The sequence below is a fragment of the Sinocyclocheilus rhinocerous genome, unplaced genomic scaffold, assembly GCF_001515625.1.
Source record: "Sinocyclocheilus rhinocerous isolate Xijiao unplaced genomic scaffold, SAMN03320098_v1.1 scaffold72, whole genome shotgun sequence".
Taxonomy (NCBI): Eukaryota; Metazoa; Chordata; class Actinopteri; order Cypriniformes; family Cyprinidae; genus Sinocyclocheilus; species Sinocyclocheilus rhinocerous.
The window spans coordinates 2,849,827-2,868,315 of NW_015628351.1; the positions used below are offsets into that span (position 1 = coordinate 2,849,827).

At 38.0% G+C, this 18,489-nt stretch overlaps 2 protein-coding genes across 3 annotated transcripts in view; both read right to left on the bottom strand.

The window, feature by feature from the left end:
* Positions 1-4,351: 4,351 nt before the first annotated feature.
* On the bottom strand, positions 4,352-14,670 carry LOC107737702 (short-chain dehydrogenase/reductase 3-like). 2 transcript variants are annotated; one of them, XM_016549292.1, is made up of 6 exons: positions 14,152-14,670; positions 7,964-8,107; positions 6,135-6,254; positions 5,145-5,383; positions 4,934-5,059; positions 4,352-4,785 (listed from the first exon to the last, which is right to left on the bottom strand). In XM_016549292.1, exons 1-6 carry the CDS (start codon positions 14,347-14,349, stop codon positions 4,701-4,703), a joined length of 912 nt encoding a protein of 303 aa, XP_016404778.1. In that variant the 5' UTR covers positions 14,350-14,670; the 3' UTR covers positions 4,352-4,700. The 2 variants fall into 2 exon arrangements, with proteins under 2 accessions (XP_016404778.1, XP_016404777.1); XM_016549291.1 differs by lacking the exon at positions 14,152-14,670 and adding an exon at positions 11,230-11,692.
* A 1,514-nt stretch (positions 14,671-16,184) lies between these two features.
* The window catches only part of LOC107737570 (immunoglobulin superfamily member 21-like), an 11,960-nt gene continuing 9,655 nt past the window's right edge, over positions 16,185-18,489 (bottom strand). The window contains exons 9-10 of the mRNA XM_016549103.1: positions 17,027-17,062; positions 16,185-16,943 (exon numbers count right to left, since the gene is read on the bottom strand). Coding sequence (XP_016404589.1) covers positions 16,867-16,943; positions 17,027-17,062 — 113 coding nt within the window. The 3' untranslated portion in view covers positions 16,185-16,866. The remainder of the gene's footprint in view (positions 16,944-17,026; positions 17,063-18,489) is intronic.

Genomic DNA, 18,489 nt, shown 5'->3' on the forward strand with positions numbered 1-18,489 from the left:
TTGTCACTGGTGTTACCTTCCTTATGGGTAACACCAGTGAAGATCAGTTTATGTTTATGTTCTTTTACTGCTTTCACTAAATGCCAAATGTAACAATTTAGTCTCCTCTAATAATTATAGTTGAAGAATAAGGATCTTTGGTCTAATGTATGTCACTGGTGATTCATTGTGTCACTGGTGTTACTGTGTTTTTTTTCTATCACATTAAATAAAATGTCACATGTGGCATGATAATTTTACATCCAATAAATTCTGCTACTCAAGAGTTTAGAGATTTAAAGGATTGCATAATTACTTGTTTTTTTTCCCAAATATTTTCATTGTTATAACAAATACATGGTTGCGCAAATGAACTAACATCATACAATCACACTTTTAACAAACCTGATTAAAATAAAAAAAACAATCTCCTTATTTTTGCATTATTATTATTTTTCTGTAACTCTGACTACATGTGCTGAAAAAAATCGAGAAATAATATTTCATACAAAACTCTAAAATTGCCAAAGAAGTAAGCTAACACCAGTGACAAAAAAAAATGGTATGTGGTCTTTAAATAAATGCACAAAAAAGATTACAAGCTACAAGCTGTCATTTATGTGTATTCATAAAGTCAAAATGTAATCTAATAATGTGGTCTAAGTTTAAATGTTAAAAAAAGATATACATTTTAAGACATTTGCCATACCAAAAGTGGACATTTCTGTAGAATGACCTGATAGGCTGCCTTATAGTTCTTCTTTACATGTGCTTTATCCAGTGTTTCTGCTTTGTGTATCAGAAAATGTCAACTTTTCCCTCATAATAAATATGCTAAGAAGGATTATTTCTGCTTACCTTCTGTGAGATTGGATGAACCTCCATGTTTGTGGGCTGAAATCCTATAGTTTAACTTTTAAATCGTTTTTTAGCATCTAGACTTTACCAATGTTTGCTCAAGCCTTTTTAAATTAAAGTCTCCATTTCTGCGCTGGTTGCTAATGCTGCTTGCTAATTGGCGGTTATTTCGCGCCAAGTACAAAAACGGCGCTAAGCCGCGAACTAGTTAGTTCGCGCCGTGTTTATTATCGCGAGATGTAAGAAACGATAATTTGCTTATAATGGTACATTTTAGTTGTCAATAAAACAGTGATTTAAAGATATCAAAATGTATTTAAAATGAGATAAAATCTTTGGCATTATACACAAGTTTTCTGTAACATTTAATTTTGAATTTTAAAGAAGTTTCTTTTAGTTAAACACGGCTGCATTTTCAAACACTTTGCCTGCGTCCCAATGTGCATACTATCCTAAATTCTATTACTAATTTTCAATACTATTTAGGGCAGATAGTATGCACATTGGGACGCAGGGACTGTCTACGTTCTTCTTCTTGACTGACAGTGTGATGTCAGATCAATGATCTCTTCCCTCAGGGTGACACACTCATTATTTAAAGATGGATGAGCAGTGGCCACACAACCCTGCCCTGCTTGGACGAATAACATTGACAAGGACAATACTATTGCTAACATTTAGCATTCATGCACTGCATAGACGTAAGCGTGCTTTCGTTAATGAGATGCTGTCATAAGAAACACATGGGTTCAAACAAACAACTACAATATGTGGTAACACAGACCAGTCTGACAAAATCTGGTTCAAATATGATCTCACAAACCTGTGAAAGCTAATGGCATATGTTCAGCATCCCTGAAGTTATCTGTTACAATAGGGACGAGTTACCATGTGCCCTACCAATTCTCCTAGTACCCATTTCTACTTCTTTTCCACCTGTGCTGGGTCACATTAAGCAGTTCTTTTTCCTGGGCAAAGGGTTCATCACAGGGTGAGCTGTCTGTCCAACAACCTACTCAGATTTATCTACTATTTGGCTAACCTTGCTCTGAACTCACCCCCTGAGATTTGAGCTGACTTCTCCAACACACATGCACTCCATGACACAGTTTCATGTCCTGATCCCACTCTCAACAGTGTCCATCATTGCCATTAGACATGCCAAGTCTCATTCTTCAGTTTTTGTCATTTGTGTTATACAACATTTTTGGTGATTATTCCCCCAGCCCCACAGCGTACATTATTTATTTTATATAGTTAATCAGAAAGTAACTTTTCCTTTCAGCCACAAAATAACAGCAGAGTGTAGAATGAAGAATGTGATGTGAATTGGTAATCACATAATTGCAATAGCTGCTTCGTGCCTGTTGTATGTCAGTTTCAGTCCCCAGTGTGCTTTGATAACACTCTATTGTCTTCTAATACTGCAGCAGGGATGCACCGCATGGAAAGAATCCGAGGGAGAGACGCCGAAAGAAAAAAACATCTGCCTGTAGATTTGATTTTATGAGGTTACACAGTCTTAGATCTCGCATCCAATTTGGCCAATCGAGGCGTAGGAGAAAATTGTGAACAGGCACTGCATTACCATCTGTTTGGTGCGATACAGCTGCATCGACAGTGAACATCAGCCGTTCAGCTAGGTGTGAGTGACAAAGCTGAATAAAATGACAAGTGCTAGATTCATCTATTAGCCTTCCAGTGGCTGACCCCTCTCCAGTGTGCTTTCCTGTTTAGCGGAGTTAGTGTTATGACAACCCTGCCTAGTGTACAATGAGCTCAAGATTGGCTGGCCTGCAGTGGTGGAATGCTGACCATGAAATGCCTGTGAGTTTTGGCAGAGACAGAACAAGCACACTGCCAGGGACTGACACGTCCCTGTTTTCAAACCAACATGAACACCCACAAAATAACACTCACCATGGTTTTTTTAAGCTCAAATACTGTTTATTTGAAGTCGACAGTAATATGAAGATAGACATGCTGGAATTACTTTAAACAAGTCCCATACGGCAAAAAATATATTTTTTTTTCCCTGGCCAAAATATATTTGTAATATATGTGGTAAACAGTACTGCTTAAATAAAAAAAAATGTAGTTCAAACCAAAATACATTACAAAATATACTTTGAGAAAGAACATACACTTCCAACATACACTTGCAAAAATGTATGTTTTGGACAGTATTATATTTGGATTGAAATATATAAAATGGCCAAAAGCTAAATGAGAAAACAGCTCAAACTTATTGAAATTTAATGTTTATGTAAATATATTTTATATTAGCAACTTAAAAAATATAAATATTTGAAAAAGTATATACATTTGCCGTATGTATTTGAAGACTTGACTGACTTTGTTACAAAAATGTTCTTAAAATCAGTGAAAATCTATAAAACTCCCAAGTCACATCTTACAAGGGCAAACAGGCCCCGATGAAAACCTCAGAGCATTGTAAGAACCATTTAATTATTAAAGGGATAGTTCAACCAAAAATGAAATTTACCCCATGATTTACTCACCCTCAAGCCTAGGTGTATATGACTTTCTTCTTTCAGACGAATACAAATGGAGTTACATTAAAAAATGTCCTGGTTCTTCCAATCTTTATAATGATTATTAATGTTATAATTATAATGAATGTTGCTTGAGATTTTGAAGCCAAATGTGCATCCATCCATCATAGAAAGTGCTCCACACGGCTCCAGGGGGTTAGTAATGGGAAGTTCGGTTCATTTTACCGACTCGGATCTTTGTGTCTCGTTCAGCAAATTGAACGAATCTTTTTTCGAGTCATTTCGTTCATTTTAGCAAAATGTAATTCAAATGTTACGTGTTACTTCCCAAACATATCTACTACTTACGCAAACATTGATCACACTACAAACAAGACAAAACTATAATGCTATAAGAAACAGAAAATATTAATTCATTGTTTACTTGGATCTTTAGTCTATGCTAGCTCACCTCACCTTATCTGACAAGTCTTCGGGTTTGAGTCGTTGGTTCATCACGTGACAGCCCCATAAGCTTAACCAACGCAGTCTGAGCTGGAAAGAGAATTGATTAGTTCACCTTTCGAGTCGTTCATTATTTTGTCACGTGACGTGACAGCAACCTTCCATGATGGATGATCAGTGATGAGTTTCTAGTCTCAAATTGTATTTCAAATTTATTTCTTAGTTTATAAATGAGTGAATTCATGACTGGTGTTTTGTTTTGCTGGAATGCCACTCTCTTGTGAACACGAGTACGACAGTTAGCGGAAGCTAGAGATTATGGTTTCTAAAGTTTTAAATATGGATATTATTCTTACACAAACATATCGATTTGCTTCAGAAGGCCTTTATTAATCCCCCGGAGCAGCGTGGAGCACTTTTTATGATGGATGGATGCACTTTTTTGGGCTTCAAAATCTCAAGCACCATTCACGGCCATTATAAAGCTTGGAAGAGTCAGGACATTTTTTAAATATAACTCTAATTGTATAAGTCATATACACCTAGGATGGCTTGAGGGTGAGTAAATCATGGGGTAATTTTCATTTTTGGGTAAACTATCCCTTTAACTGTAACAGTCTGTGCTCCTTACTATCACAAATATCCAAAGAACACGTTCACCTACATGCCTGTGTGCAGTCCAGTATAGGGCAACAAATCCAAATGTATCCACATAAAACTCGCAGACATAACAGTTCCTGGGAAAACAAGCCATCTTGATTCGCTGTTCCCAATGAACCTTTCACAGTCTTTTTTTTTTTTTTTGCGTCCACAAAGCAACACATTGGTGTTCCTGGACGTAGTGCTTGCTTTGCATTAAAAAACTGGTTTTGAGGATTTTTCACAGTCACACTGCTTCTAAGTTTAAGTCCGTCCTTTGAATGTGTTCATACAGGTGTAGCTTCCTGAAAACTTATGGATCTCTTCCAGGGCAGACTGGGGCAAAAGACTGTGAAAAAAATCAAGAAGTTATGTGCAGCCAATTGAAATATGTAATATATAATGCATAGAATAATGAATAATGTTTTTATGAAATAATGAATTGTGGATAAAAATATGTAATTCTGCTCTGATTCCAACAACAGTGATAGTCTCACCTCTTAAGGATGACCAGAAAGTGCATGGTCCATGGCAGGACAACAAAGGCAGTGTTGGTCTTTATAGCTTCTACAGTGCGTTCGGCCACCATCTCAGGATTCAGAGGAGGAAACAGCTTAGGGAACCTAAAACATGAATTCATTAAATGATGGACCACTTTTTTAAATTTCAACTAGGTCTTCATGTTTATCAGCACCAGCAGCTCATTACCTAACTCTCATGCCCTGGAACATCTCTGTGTCAGTATGGAAGGGAAGCACCGTGGTGCAGCCCACTCCTGGACAGTCCAGCAGGCCTAGCGTCAGGCTTTCCATGAAGGCATAAGACGAGGCCTTGGACGTGCAGTAGTCGATGGCTCCAGGGATGGAGGAGAGGGAGAGAATGGAGTTAATGCACACCACGTGGCCGTTGCAGAGCTCCAGCATGCGAGGCAGAAATGCTTTCGTGGTCTGTGGGGGAGACAGACACAATTACACATTGTTCTGTTCCCTCAACCATCTTCTGGAAAATCCAACAATAACAATGAAAGCTTCGGAATTTCGGGGTCGGGAATGTGTTAATTGTCTAGTATTCTCTAGACTACCTTTGGTGAACGTCAACAAGCATATCTGACTGGCTCAGCAGAAATATGAGCCCACATTCAGTGTTTGATCTCAAGTCAGATGATGGACTCTATGTAAAACTGGCATTCAGAAAACGCCATGTGTTTGAGATTAGAGCAACAATATATTACAGCAATCCTCAGCGTGAGCTACTACTGCAGCTAAGTCTCAGATGATCAGCTCTTGTTCTCATTGACTACGAATGTGTCCTAAAAAGCATGACTGTGTGTAGCCTAGATCTTCAATCTGAGCAGTCCATTTTCTTCAAAACGTTTAACTTTAACTATTCCACCAGTTCTTTTAGGACCATTCGCTTTTGTTTGTGAATCTCTCTTGTATTTTTGTCTCTGACTCTTCTATGTGAGGAATTTGTCGGTGTTACGTTTTCTCTCTTGGCAAAAACATGCTTAAATGATGAGGAACGCTTCCAAGAATTACAGCATGCCAAGTGACTTAACGTTAAGTAAATGAAAAATGTTCTGCAAGACACAAAGGAGTATCTAGAGTTCATGTTAGGTTCAAAGCACGGTTACTGCACTGCAATAAATTGACAGTCATGCGAGCAGAGAATAAGTTAAGATATTGATTAGTCTCTTACCCAGAACTGTCCAAGTGTGTTTATGTGCTGGGTTTTCAGGAGTGCGTCATCGTCACTGTCCATAAGACTTTTTCCATGGACAACAGCTGCATTATTGACAAGAATGGTGACATCCCCGACCTGTGTGAGACCACATCGCATCCATTTAGAGTAAAATTTACTGTGTGGATAAGTAAAATTGTATTATTTTGGTTCCAAGGAAAAGAAAAGATAACAATAATAGATGCCATATATATATATATATAATGCGTTTTAATTTGATAAATTATTACATTTACATTTAGTCATTTAGCAGATGCTTTTATCCAAAGCGACTTACAAATGAGGACAATGGAAGCAATCAAAATCAACAAAAGAGCAATGATAAGTACTATAACAAGTCTCAGTTAGCTTAACGCAGCACACGTAGCAAGTTTTTTTTTGTAAATTATAAAATAAATAAAAAGAATAGAAAAAGAATAGAGCAAGCTAGTGTTAGAGGCCTTTTTTGCTTTTGTTAATTGTATAATAAATAAAAAGAAAACAAATAGATGTAATAGATAGAACAGTTAGTAAATGAATATAATTGAAGTCTAAAAAGTTTTTTTTTTTTTTTAAAGAATAGAATTAGAATAGAGAGTGCTAGAGTTAGAGGGTCAAATAAAAATGGAAGAGATGTGTTTTTAGCCGATTCTTGAAGATGGCAAAGGATTCAGCTGCTCGGATTGAGTTGAGCAGGTCATTCCACCAGGAGGGAACAGTTAATGTAAAAGTCAGTGAAAGTGATTTTGTGCCTCTTTGGGATGAACAATAAAGCGACGTTCACTTGCAGAACGCAAGCTTCTAGAGGGCACATAACTCTGAAGTAATGAATTTAGGTAAATGGGTGCAGAGCCAGTGGTGGTTTTGTAGGCAAAACAAAATACAGTGTGGTTTTGTTTAGAGCATTTGATCGGTATCAGTGGTACTGCCTTACAATGGTTCAGCTCATATCTTAAATACGGGTCTTTTTCTGTAGAGTTGGGTAAGTTCTCTTCATCTTCTGCTTCTATTATTAGTGGAGTACCTCAAGGCTCTATTATGGGCCCGCTTGCTAGAGTTAGAGGGTCAAATAAAGATGGAAGAGATGTGTTTTTAGCCGATTATTGAAGATGGCTAAGGACTCAGCTGCTCGGGTTGAGTTGGGCAGGTCATTCCACCAGGAGGGAACAGTTAATGTAAAAGTCCGTGAAAGTGATTTTGTGCCTTATTTAAATCTTTAAATAACAATATACAAATATGCAATTGTTTAATTTAACATGGTACCCCAATAGATACCAAAGAAGAGAAAAATATAGGGGAAAAAATGAAAAAAAATTTTTTTTTAAAAATAACATGTAAAGAAGGCAATTGTTTAAATTAGGAGAAAAAAAAGTTTTCCAAACTGATACCAATGCAGAAAAAAATGTAATAAAATCATGTAAAAATAAAATGAAACAAAAATTATAGCAACATTATGTAAAATAAGTATAAATAATATAGAATAATATAAATAATGCAATTATTTAATTTAGAAAACAACATGAACAAGGGTCCACACACAAGAAAGCACTATATACAGAATTGGTGTCTTCGGCATTAAAATACTTGAAAATCCCTAGCCTAGACCCTAGCAGCCACAAAGGGGGTGCTAGAGAGCACCCTTCTGAAACCTAAAATGACAAATAAGACACCTTACAGTCTTGTGAATGGATGTACCCGAGCAAAAGCCACAGGACTAGCTGTTTAAGACGGGGTCACTCTATGTAAAGTCCTTTTGGCTAAAATATCTTTTTTGATCTCGAGACAAGGCATGAAGTGTTTAAATATACCTTTTCCCTGAGCACTTTGGCCTGCTGGTACACTTCATCTCTGTTGCCCACGTCACACACAAAGTAATGGCACTCTGTTCCAGTCATGGAGATCTCCTCACATGTCTCTTTTAAACATTTCTCTGTGCGGCCCCACAAAATCACCTGAGGGAGGAAAGTCATGATTGGTGTAAAGTAAATGCAGAACATCATTTACAATTTTCAAGACAACAGGAGGAGTTTTTACATTGTAAGCTGAGGGACAACTCTCTCCAACTCTGTGATGTATTATGCATGATTGCTACACATTGATGTATAGGTTGAGCCCTCTAAGGAGTTACTGAATGAAGTATTTCCTTATCATTGTACACGAGGTTTAGGGAGAGCCAGTGAGAGTGATAGAGGACAGGGTCAGGCTGTGTAGGTCGGTTAACTCTCTGGCTATTAGATCCATCACTCAGCAAGGTCAGCGAGAGGTAATGAACACAAGGATGAGTCCATCCCCTCCCCATCCTGTCAATCTCAATCCACCTCATAAACAAACATACACACATAAAACAGCCACATGTTCTGACCTTCTGAGGAACCCTTCAGTATTCAAAGCCTCTCAAGGGAGAGCATTAGTGTGGGGGAATCTCACATAACCTGTCAAGAACATGTCCGGGTCACCACAAATTTTTTTTTTGCATTGTGACAGTACAAAACAAAATAAAACAAAATTTAATTTAATTTAATTTAATAAAAAATTTAATTTAATGCTTGCCAGGAAAATGCTCCAGCATCTCTTGCAACCCTACACAGGACAACTGTAAAAAAAAAAATAATAATAAAAATAAATAAATAAATAAAATAAAATAAAATAGGGTATTTCCCTGCTTGCCAGGAAAATGCTACAGCATCTCTTGCAACCCTACACAGGACAACTGTAAAAAAAAAAATAATAATAAAAATAAATAAATAAATAAAATAAAATAAAATAGGGTATTTCCCTGCTTGCCAGGAAAATGCTACAGCATCTCTGGTAACCCTACATAGGACAACTGGAAAATAAAATAAAATGAAATGAAATGAAATAAAATAAAATAAAACTATGCATCCAGGGTGTTTCCTTACCTATGGCTTGAAATTCTGGAGAGGCTCCATTATCCCCACAACCCTACGTAGGACAATATATAGTCACAGTGCAATTAAAAAAAGAAAAAAGTGTTAATAGTACTAAAATTGGCTTAATTTTCTTTATATAAAATATAATTTTGAGAGGGACAGAGTGAAATAGGGCAAGCAAGCAACAGATGAGCTTTCTCATGTGACATACTGCCTGACTCATGTCCCACCAATGTCACAAACAGCACATGGTGAGTGTCCCATTATCAGTAAAAGTTCAAGCAACAGAGCCACCGGGAGACACGGGCAGGGGCAGCCTAACGCCCCCTCATTAGTGCTGGCCCAGAGGGGTCAGGCATGGGCCAAAGCCCAGCTGGGAGCATGGGAGTGCCAGCCTCTATTCACCTTTACCTTCCCACCTTTATACCTCATCCTTCATCATTTACATAAACTTTGTAGAACTTCATAATTATAAATGTACATTTTAGAATATTTTAATGCTGTTCAAGATTTCTAAACTCACAGACTAATGCAGTAGATTATAGGGAAAAGATGTGAAAGATTTTCATCCTATTTTAATCCTCTCTTAGGGAAATAAAACACATATTTGATCAATATTTAATTGAGGAGGCCTAACTTGTGTCTGCTTGACTTGACTTTCATACACAGCTTCAGCTCCGTTGGCTTTCCGTTTGATTCTGTTCCTCTGGGATTCAGCCGTAAGCAGCCCACACAATAACACAAATGACATCATCAGCCCTGCACTGCAAATCTGGCTGACCTGCCAATGAACTTGGTTGTGGTAACCAATCTGCAAGGTGCTTCTCTGCCTACTACACCCCCTTGCAATTGATCCATTCACACACCTACACATGTTGGGTGCACATTCACACACATGAATGCAGCACATATACATTCAGTCCCTCACACGCACACTATTACTGTGTTCCTGACACTTGATGCTTGTGCTTTTACTGGTGTTACTCTGTTCTTGGGAAGAGTGATATAGTAAGTTTAAATCAGTTTTATATTCATTAACAATAATCATAATAAACAAGATGATTTGTGACAGTTCATCCTGTACGACTGGGGAGTTTGAACTTCCCTGGAAGGTTAAAGAGTCACACATGATTTGAGTTCAACAAAACAGCCGTGCCTGTCAGCAGCCCACTGTTAGGCATTTGTAAAGACATAAAGGCTTAGGAAACACCTGTGTTTGTGTGCAGGAGGAATATGAAACAGAACTCAAGGCTTCAGGGTAGCAACAGGTCACTACATTCTGTTGACTGCGCTGACTGGAAAACCATACTGTGCCCCATCAGGACAAACTCGACCATTTCAAAGTGTATATAGATAGCCAAAAAAGGTGTTTACTGCAGTGTGAATAAATCAAGTAAACACAACCCTTACTAGTTCTGCTTGGTTGTCAGTAATGCTGAAATAATAAACAAACCGATCAATTATGTAACAGAAAAATGTCCTATTCACATTTGGAATTTCTTATAGGCACATAGATCTGAGCTGATTCCTTTTCTATTTCTCTTTCTTACTTTATAACTTATGTGTGAGTATTGTAGGAGTGCTGTCAATTTTTTTTATATATATATCTTATTTAATCCATGTCAGCAACTGAGCAGTTTTGATAGTGATATTACTACCACCAGGGCGTATTTTCACCTGTCGCCAATTACCTGTAGACGCTAACGAACAGAAGTGGCATTCTCCAGATGAGGTAACCATAACAACGGTACGCCGCCTGCGCGCTTTCCGTTACTAAGGCGGGGTTACATCGATAAATAGCCTTGTTATGTTTAACTTTATTATATGCCTATATCACAAAACCTTATTGTTCTGTTAAAAAATAGTTTTGTAGATAAATACGTTTGTTTAGCTAATCGAGTTAGTGGCGCCAAATTACAATTTGTGTTGCGCGAGACTAACATCAGATTGCGCTTTGGAAGTTTACATTTCACAATACATTATATACTAATAGATTTATTTTTTTTAAAGACTTTTAAAACTGCTTTAAAAAGCTCAAATTCCTTTTCTATAGGCGGTCCTTGATCAAGACTGAAATGGAAAGCACTCAAATGTTTTTATTTTTTTAATTACAAAGAGCATGTGAGTAGATAACATCGTAATGAATTGCGTTTCACTGAATAAAAACGCTAACGCAGCCTTACCTTTCTTGCTCCTTGCTTGGCAAACTCTTTAGCCAGGTGACGGCCGATTCCTCTTCCACCTCCAGTGATGAGGACCACATCAGTGCCCAGATCTCTGCGCTTCTGGCGCGTAAAGAAGCGCACGATCGCCCTCAATAAGCAAAATAAGATCTGGAGAGGAAAAAGCAACGCGCATCCCAGCACCTTCATCTCCATCATGACTTTCAGATAGTCCGATCTTCTATCAAGTTTGTGGAATAAAACAAGCTCGTAAGAAGCGAATGTGCCTGTAACTTGTCAGCTGTCAAAAGGCACGCTGAAGTTCTCCGAGTAACTGGAAATGCGTCCTGCTCTCCTGGTCTGTAAGAAGAAAGTCCCTTAAAGTGCGAGCAGGTCTAACAGAGGAGGTCCATCAGCGTGCCAAGTGTCTTACCTACCTACGAATGAAGAACTGTCACATGTGAAACGTCTCTCTCTCTCTCTCTCTCTCTCTCTCTCTCTCTCTCGCATGGAGAACGGTATAATATCAGCCAGTCTCCGTGCGCTTTATCTCAAGAGGCGGGACGGAACTCAAGTGTCGTACGAAGATTGAGAGAGATAATTAGTGAAACATTTATTCATAATTTATGCTACACTGTAAATAGGGTATTTCCCTGCTTGCCAGGAAAATGCTACAGCATCTCTGGTAACCCTACATAGGACAACTGGAAAATAAAATAAAATGAAATGAAATGAAATAAAATAAAATAAAACTATGCATCCAGGGTGTTTCCTTACCTATGGCTTGAAATTCTGGAGAGGCTCCATTATCCCCACAACCCTACGTAGGACAATATATAGTCACAGTGCAATTAAAAAAAGAAAAAAGTGTTAATAGTACTAAAATTGGCTTAATTTTCTTTATATAAAATATAATTTTGAGAGGGACAGAGTGAAATAGGGCAAGCAAGCAACAGATGAGCTTTCTCATGTGACATACTGCCTGACTCATGTCCCACCAATGTCACAAACAGCACATGGTGAGTGTCCCATTATCAGTAAAAGTTCAAGCAACAGAGCCACCGGGAGACACGGGCAGGGGCAGCCTAACGCCCCCTCATTAGTGCTGGCCCAGAGGGGTCAGGCATGGGCCAAAGCCCAGCTGGGAGCATGGGAGTGCCAGCCTCTATTCACCTTTACCTTCCCACCTTTATACCTCATCCTTCATCATTTACATAAACTTTGTAGAACTTCATAATTATAAATGTACATTTTAGAATATTTTAATGCTGTTCAAGATTTCTAAACTCACAGACTAATGCAGTAGATTATAGGGAAAAGATGTGAAAGATTTTCATCCTATTTTAATCCTCTCTTAGGGAAATAAAACACATATTTGATCAATATTTAATTGAGGAGGCCTAACTTGTGTCTGCTTGACTTGACTTTCATACACAGCTTCAGCTCCGTTGGCTTTCCGTTTGATTCTGTTCCTCTGGGATTCAGCCGTAAGCAGCCCACACAATAACACAAATGACATCATCAGCCCTGCACTGCAAATCTGGCTGACCTGCCAATGAACTTGGTTGTGGTAACCAATCTGCAAGGTGCTTCTCTGCCTACTACACCCCCTTGCAATTGATCCATTCACACACCTACACATGTTGGGTGCACATTCACACACATGAATGCAGCACATATACATTCAGTCCCTCACACGCACACTATTACTGTGTTCCTGACACTTGATGCTTGTGCTTTTACTGGTGTTACTCTGTTCTTGGGAAGAGTGATATAGTAAGTTTAAATCAGTTTTATATTCATTAACAATAATCATAATAAACAAGATGATTTGTGACAGTTCATCCTGTACGACTGGGGAGTTTGAACTTCCCTGGAAGGTTAAAGAGTCACACATGATTTGAGTTCAACAAAACAGCCGTGCCTGTCAGCAGCCCACTGTTAGGCATTTGTAAAGACATAAAGGCTTAGGAAACACCTGTGTTTGTGTGCAGGAGGAATATGAAACAGAACTCAAGGCTTCAGGGTAGCAACAGGTCACTACATTCTGTTGACTGCGCTGACTGGAAAACCATACTGTGCCCCATCAGGACAAACTCGGCCATTTCAAAGTGTATTTACATAACCAAAAAGGTGTGTTTACTGCAATGTGAATAAATCAGATAAACACAACCCTTACTGGTTTTGTTTGGTTGTCAGTAATGCTGAAATAATAAACAAACCGATCAATTATGTAACAGAAAAATGTCCTATTCACATTTGGAATTTCTTATAGGCACATAGATCTGAGCTGATTCCTTTTCTATTTCTCTTTCTTACTTTAAAACGTAGGCCCTATGTGTGAGTATTGTAGGAGTGCTGTGAAATGTTATAACTTAATCCATGTCAGCAAGTGAGCAATTTTGAAAGTGATGTTAAAAACAGGGCGTATTTTCACCTGTCGCCAATTACCTGTAGACGCTAACGAACAGAAGTGGCATTCTCCAGATGAGGTAACCATAACAACGGTACGCCGCCTGCGCGCTTTCCGTTACTAAGGCGGGGTTACATCGATAAATAGCCTTGTTATGTTTAACTTTATTATATGCCTATATCACAAAACCTTATTGTTCTGTTAAAAAATAGTTTTGTAGATAAATACGTTTGTTTAGCTAATCGAGTTAGTGGCGCCAAATTACAATTTGTGTTGCGCGAGACTAACATCAGATTGCGCTTTGGAAGTTTACATTTCACAATACATTATATACTAATAGATTTATTTTTTTTAAAGACTTTTAAAACTGCTTTAAAAAGCTCAAATTCCTTTTCTATAGGCGGTCCTTGATCAAGACTGAAATGGAAAGCACTCAAATGTTTTTATTTTTTTAATTACAAAGAGCATGTGAGTAGATAACATCGTAATGAATTGCGTTTCACTGAATAAAAACGCTAACGCAGCCTTACCTTTCTTGCTCCTTGCTTGGCAAACTCTTTAGCCAGGTGACGGCCGATTCCTCTTCCACCTCCAGTGATGAGGACCACATCAGTGCCCAGATCTCTGCGCTTCTGGCGCGTAAAGAAGCGCACGATCGCCCTCAATAAGCAAAATAAGATCTGGAGAGGAAAAAGCAACGCGCATCCCAGCACCTTCATCTCCATCATGACTTTCAGATAGTCCGATCTTCTATCAAGTTTGTGGAATAAAACAAGCTCGTAAGAAGCGAATGTGCCTGTAACTTGTCAGCTGTCAAAAGGCACGCTGAAGTTCTCCGAGTAACTGGAAATGCGTCCTGCTCTCCTGGTCTGTAAGAAGAAAGTCCCTTAAAGTGCGAGCAGGTCTAACAGAGGAGGTCCATCAGCGTGCCAAGTGTCTTACCTACCTACGAATGAAGAACTGTCACATGTGAAACGTCTCTCTCTCTCTCTCTCTCTCTCTCTCTCTCTCTCTCTCGCATGGAGAACGGTATAATATCAGCCAGTCTCCGTGCGCTTTATCTCAAGAGGCGGGACGGAACTCAAGTGTCGTACGAAGATTGAGAGAGATAATTAGTGAAACATTTATTCATAATTTATGCTACACTGTTATCCTCTCATTATACGTTAAGTCATGCACTGTTAAAGACTTAAAGGGGCTCATCGTGTAAACTGCTGTGAGACTCATTAGTAATGTGCTGTTTTGTCATCCAACTTTCAAACATCCTTACGCGGCATTTAGGCTATTTACAATATCTCTGAAATTTAATGCTGCTCTTCAACTTAATGTGAAAAACGGCACTGCGCTTAATAAAAATCTATTATAGTGATTGAAAAAAAGGTTAATCTCACTAGCAAAACTTCTGGCAAGGTTATCTATCTCAATGTTATGAACAAACGTTCCTCCAGTAGGCCTTTTCTGGTCTTTAATGATGTTAAAGGGGTCATATGACGTTGCTAAAAAGAACATTATTTTGCGTTTTAAGGTTCAAAAAACATTATTTTCCACATACTGTACATTATTGTTTCTCCTCTAACACACAGCGTCTCCACAATATGGCGGCGGCAACAATACTACAGCGAGAATCAAAGTTACGCCTTCTTTCTTTGCGTGAACATTTGGGCGGCGTTATGCAAATATTCCCACATCATGACGTAGATATGTGGGGGCATGTTTGAACGAGGTGTTTTAGAAGGGCGTGGAAGAGTCTTAACTTTTATAAAGAATATCTCTTTGGGTTTGAGACTTTAGTCTTTGCAACTTTAGGGATCTTATCTATGCAAAAAACAGCTTGTAACACTCCAAAGAGAAAGGAAAACTTGAAATCGCATCATATGACCCCTTTAAAATAACACAAAATGTACATCGTTTTTTTTCCATAGAATGTTTGTTCATGGATGTTCATCTAATGTAGCATTCCCATAATGTTTGCAAAATTATAAAATGGAATGTTCCCTTAACGTTCAAATAACCAGGGGAAAATATTTTTTACGTTTTTTTTTTTAAACTGGACGTTTTGAACATTCAGAGAACGTTCAGAATTAGTTTTTATAACAATGGGAACATTACCAAAACGTTCTTAGAACATATTTTTGTTAGCTGGGTCATTAGCCTACCCTAATCTAGCAAAGCATCTTATGTTAATAATTTGACAGCGGCTTCGAACATGGCTCATCCAATCAGAATTTAATGTTGCAACTACTTGTGTTTGTGTCCCCAAATTTGATTGGCTAAGCGGTGCTTAAAATAAAATAAAAATAATTTTGCATTGCTCATTACCACTCACAACCGACTTGTTTGCCGCCATATTCCGCATCGACATACACGCCCTTTCCAAACGTCACAACTCAGGTCATTCATGTCATGTGCTCAGCACTGTATTTTTTTAGCGGAAGATTTTTATAATTATAATTATTATAATAATTAATTGGGCGTTGTAAACTGTCACACCATCATTTACATTTTGTACGAATTTTGTACAAATAGAAGAAAGAAATTAAACTTAATTTCAAAAGTTGCCTTTAATTATTCTGTATCACGTGTAGCAACACACCTTGTTCGCTGCAGAGATAATGACGTTATGCGCTATAATGCATTACATAACTGCTTGAGGAACTTCTCAGTGCACACCAGCCAAAAGGGTCTATGGACATTTTATGCATTAAAAAAAAGGTATTTGGTCTGAAGATCTATACCGTCATCTAGAGGTCATATGCAGTAGGTGAATCTCATTCTCAACATTCAATACCTTCTGCCATGAAGTCAAGTAAGTGATTTTGCACTCAACAGCTCGGATATAAAGAACAACATTAATGAAATGACATTACAATAAGCTGTTTAGAATGATGAAAGCTGTCATGTATGTCCAGGATTATCTGTAGGCTATGTGGGCCGTCCCATTCCACTTCACTCTAATCCTTTTCTGCAACACAGCTGTGCACAAATACAATATAGAAAATGAAGTCAAAGCATGAATATGTCACTGTATTGTGACAAAACAAGTGCGGAACAAACTGAGCTGAACCGTTGTCACATGGTTGGGGTGGTCAGGGAGGGTTGAGTTTATCGTTCTCATTCTGAGCACATATTTCTCTGCAGCAATCTCAGTCCTGGATTATAACATAGCTGCTGGACAGCGAGAGAGATGGCAGAGGAGCTGACAGAGAATCAGAGAGGGTACTAATGGAAAGCGCATCCCATAGTGCTCATGTTAACTCCAGAGTCAATGACAACAGCAGCAGCATCAGTGAGGGCCCAAGCATGTCTCCAGCAGAATCGCCAACTGAAAATTATTTAACAGTCATGGTGAGAGTTTATCTACAATACTGTTGGATATGTCATGTGTAGGATGTTTTTGTGCCTTACAGTTCAGATGTATAGTCTTCTTGATCCTGGGATTTTCTGTTAAAAAATGTAAACTTTAGTTAAACGTAAAAGTTATCAATAAAGACACATAAAACAGAGAAATAAGAAAGCATAGAAATATGTAACCTTAAAGGTGCACTCGGTAGTTTGGTTATGTTGAACTTGTTATCTTGAACTTGCTGATATTCTGGTCATCATGGACCTTTACAGTCACATAGTAGTGCAGATGCACCATCACGAAAAAATGAGTTAGCAGTTACTAATGCTCTACTTGATTTTGATATTGCTCTATTTGCATTCAGCCATTGTGCTGAAGGGATTTTTGCAGGCCCAAACAAAAAAAAAACAAGTTAGAATTTTTAGCACTTCAGGGTTCTATTGTAATAGCGGCTGAAAAGTGAAAATAGCATATTTTCTTAGGAATTGATGCTATTTACACTAAGTGCAAATACCAATGAATTCTATTTACACTAAGTGAAAGCAGCATTTTTTTAGCGATATGCTATTTACAATAAGTGCAAATAGCTATAGATCTATTTACACTGTTAAAATAGCAGGATTTTCTGCTATACTAATTTTTGCAAATAGTGTCAATTATCTGCTGCACCTCACATTATAAAAAGTACGCAATAATAACGTATTGAGTGTAAATTATAATTTTAATTCAAATTATTAAATGGATGCCCACCTTATTGGGACACCTACCCTAACCCTACCCGATACTTTATTTTCAACTTTTTGATTATTTCCTTCATTTTTATTTAAAATAAATGCCATTCCGATGTGATATGAGATTTGAAAAGGGAAAAAAAGGATTCGAACCCGGTTCGATCGCATCAAAAAGCACACGATTTACAACCTACGCTATTGGCCTTGATATTTGTCAAGCGTCTTTTGTAGTTTTGATTGCCCCAATCACACGTTGGTGGGCAGAATTTGTGTAAATAGCCTCTGCCAACAAGGCAGGTATTTGCACTTAGTGTAAATAGACACTCCGAAAAAGAAAACATGTTAATGAGCAACAACATTACTGAGTGCAACTTTAAGTCCATAAATGGTTATGCATGCTGTTATCAAAAACATACCATACACTATGTGTGCACTGTTTTTTTGTTTTTTTTTGCCTACTGATCAAACACTGTGATGTCTTTTGAAAATAAACAGCTTACTGCGATTATATCTCACTAAACAGTATGGGGCATTTAAAGGGGTCATATGATGCTATTTAAATTTTTCCTTTCTCTTTGGAGTGTTACAAGCTCTTGGTGCATAAAGAAGATCGAATGCCTAGTTTATAATGGATTTTCATGTTTTTGAATCGTCGCTCCGGCCGGACAGAGCATCACAGTATGGTAGGGGCGTAACATTTCCGTCACACGCTTGAGGTATTCGGCCAATCACAACGCACTGGATAGCTGGCCAATCAGAGCACACCTCGCTTTTCAGAACGATGAGCTTTGTAA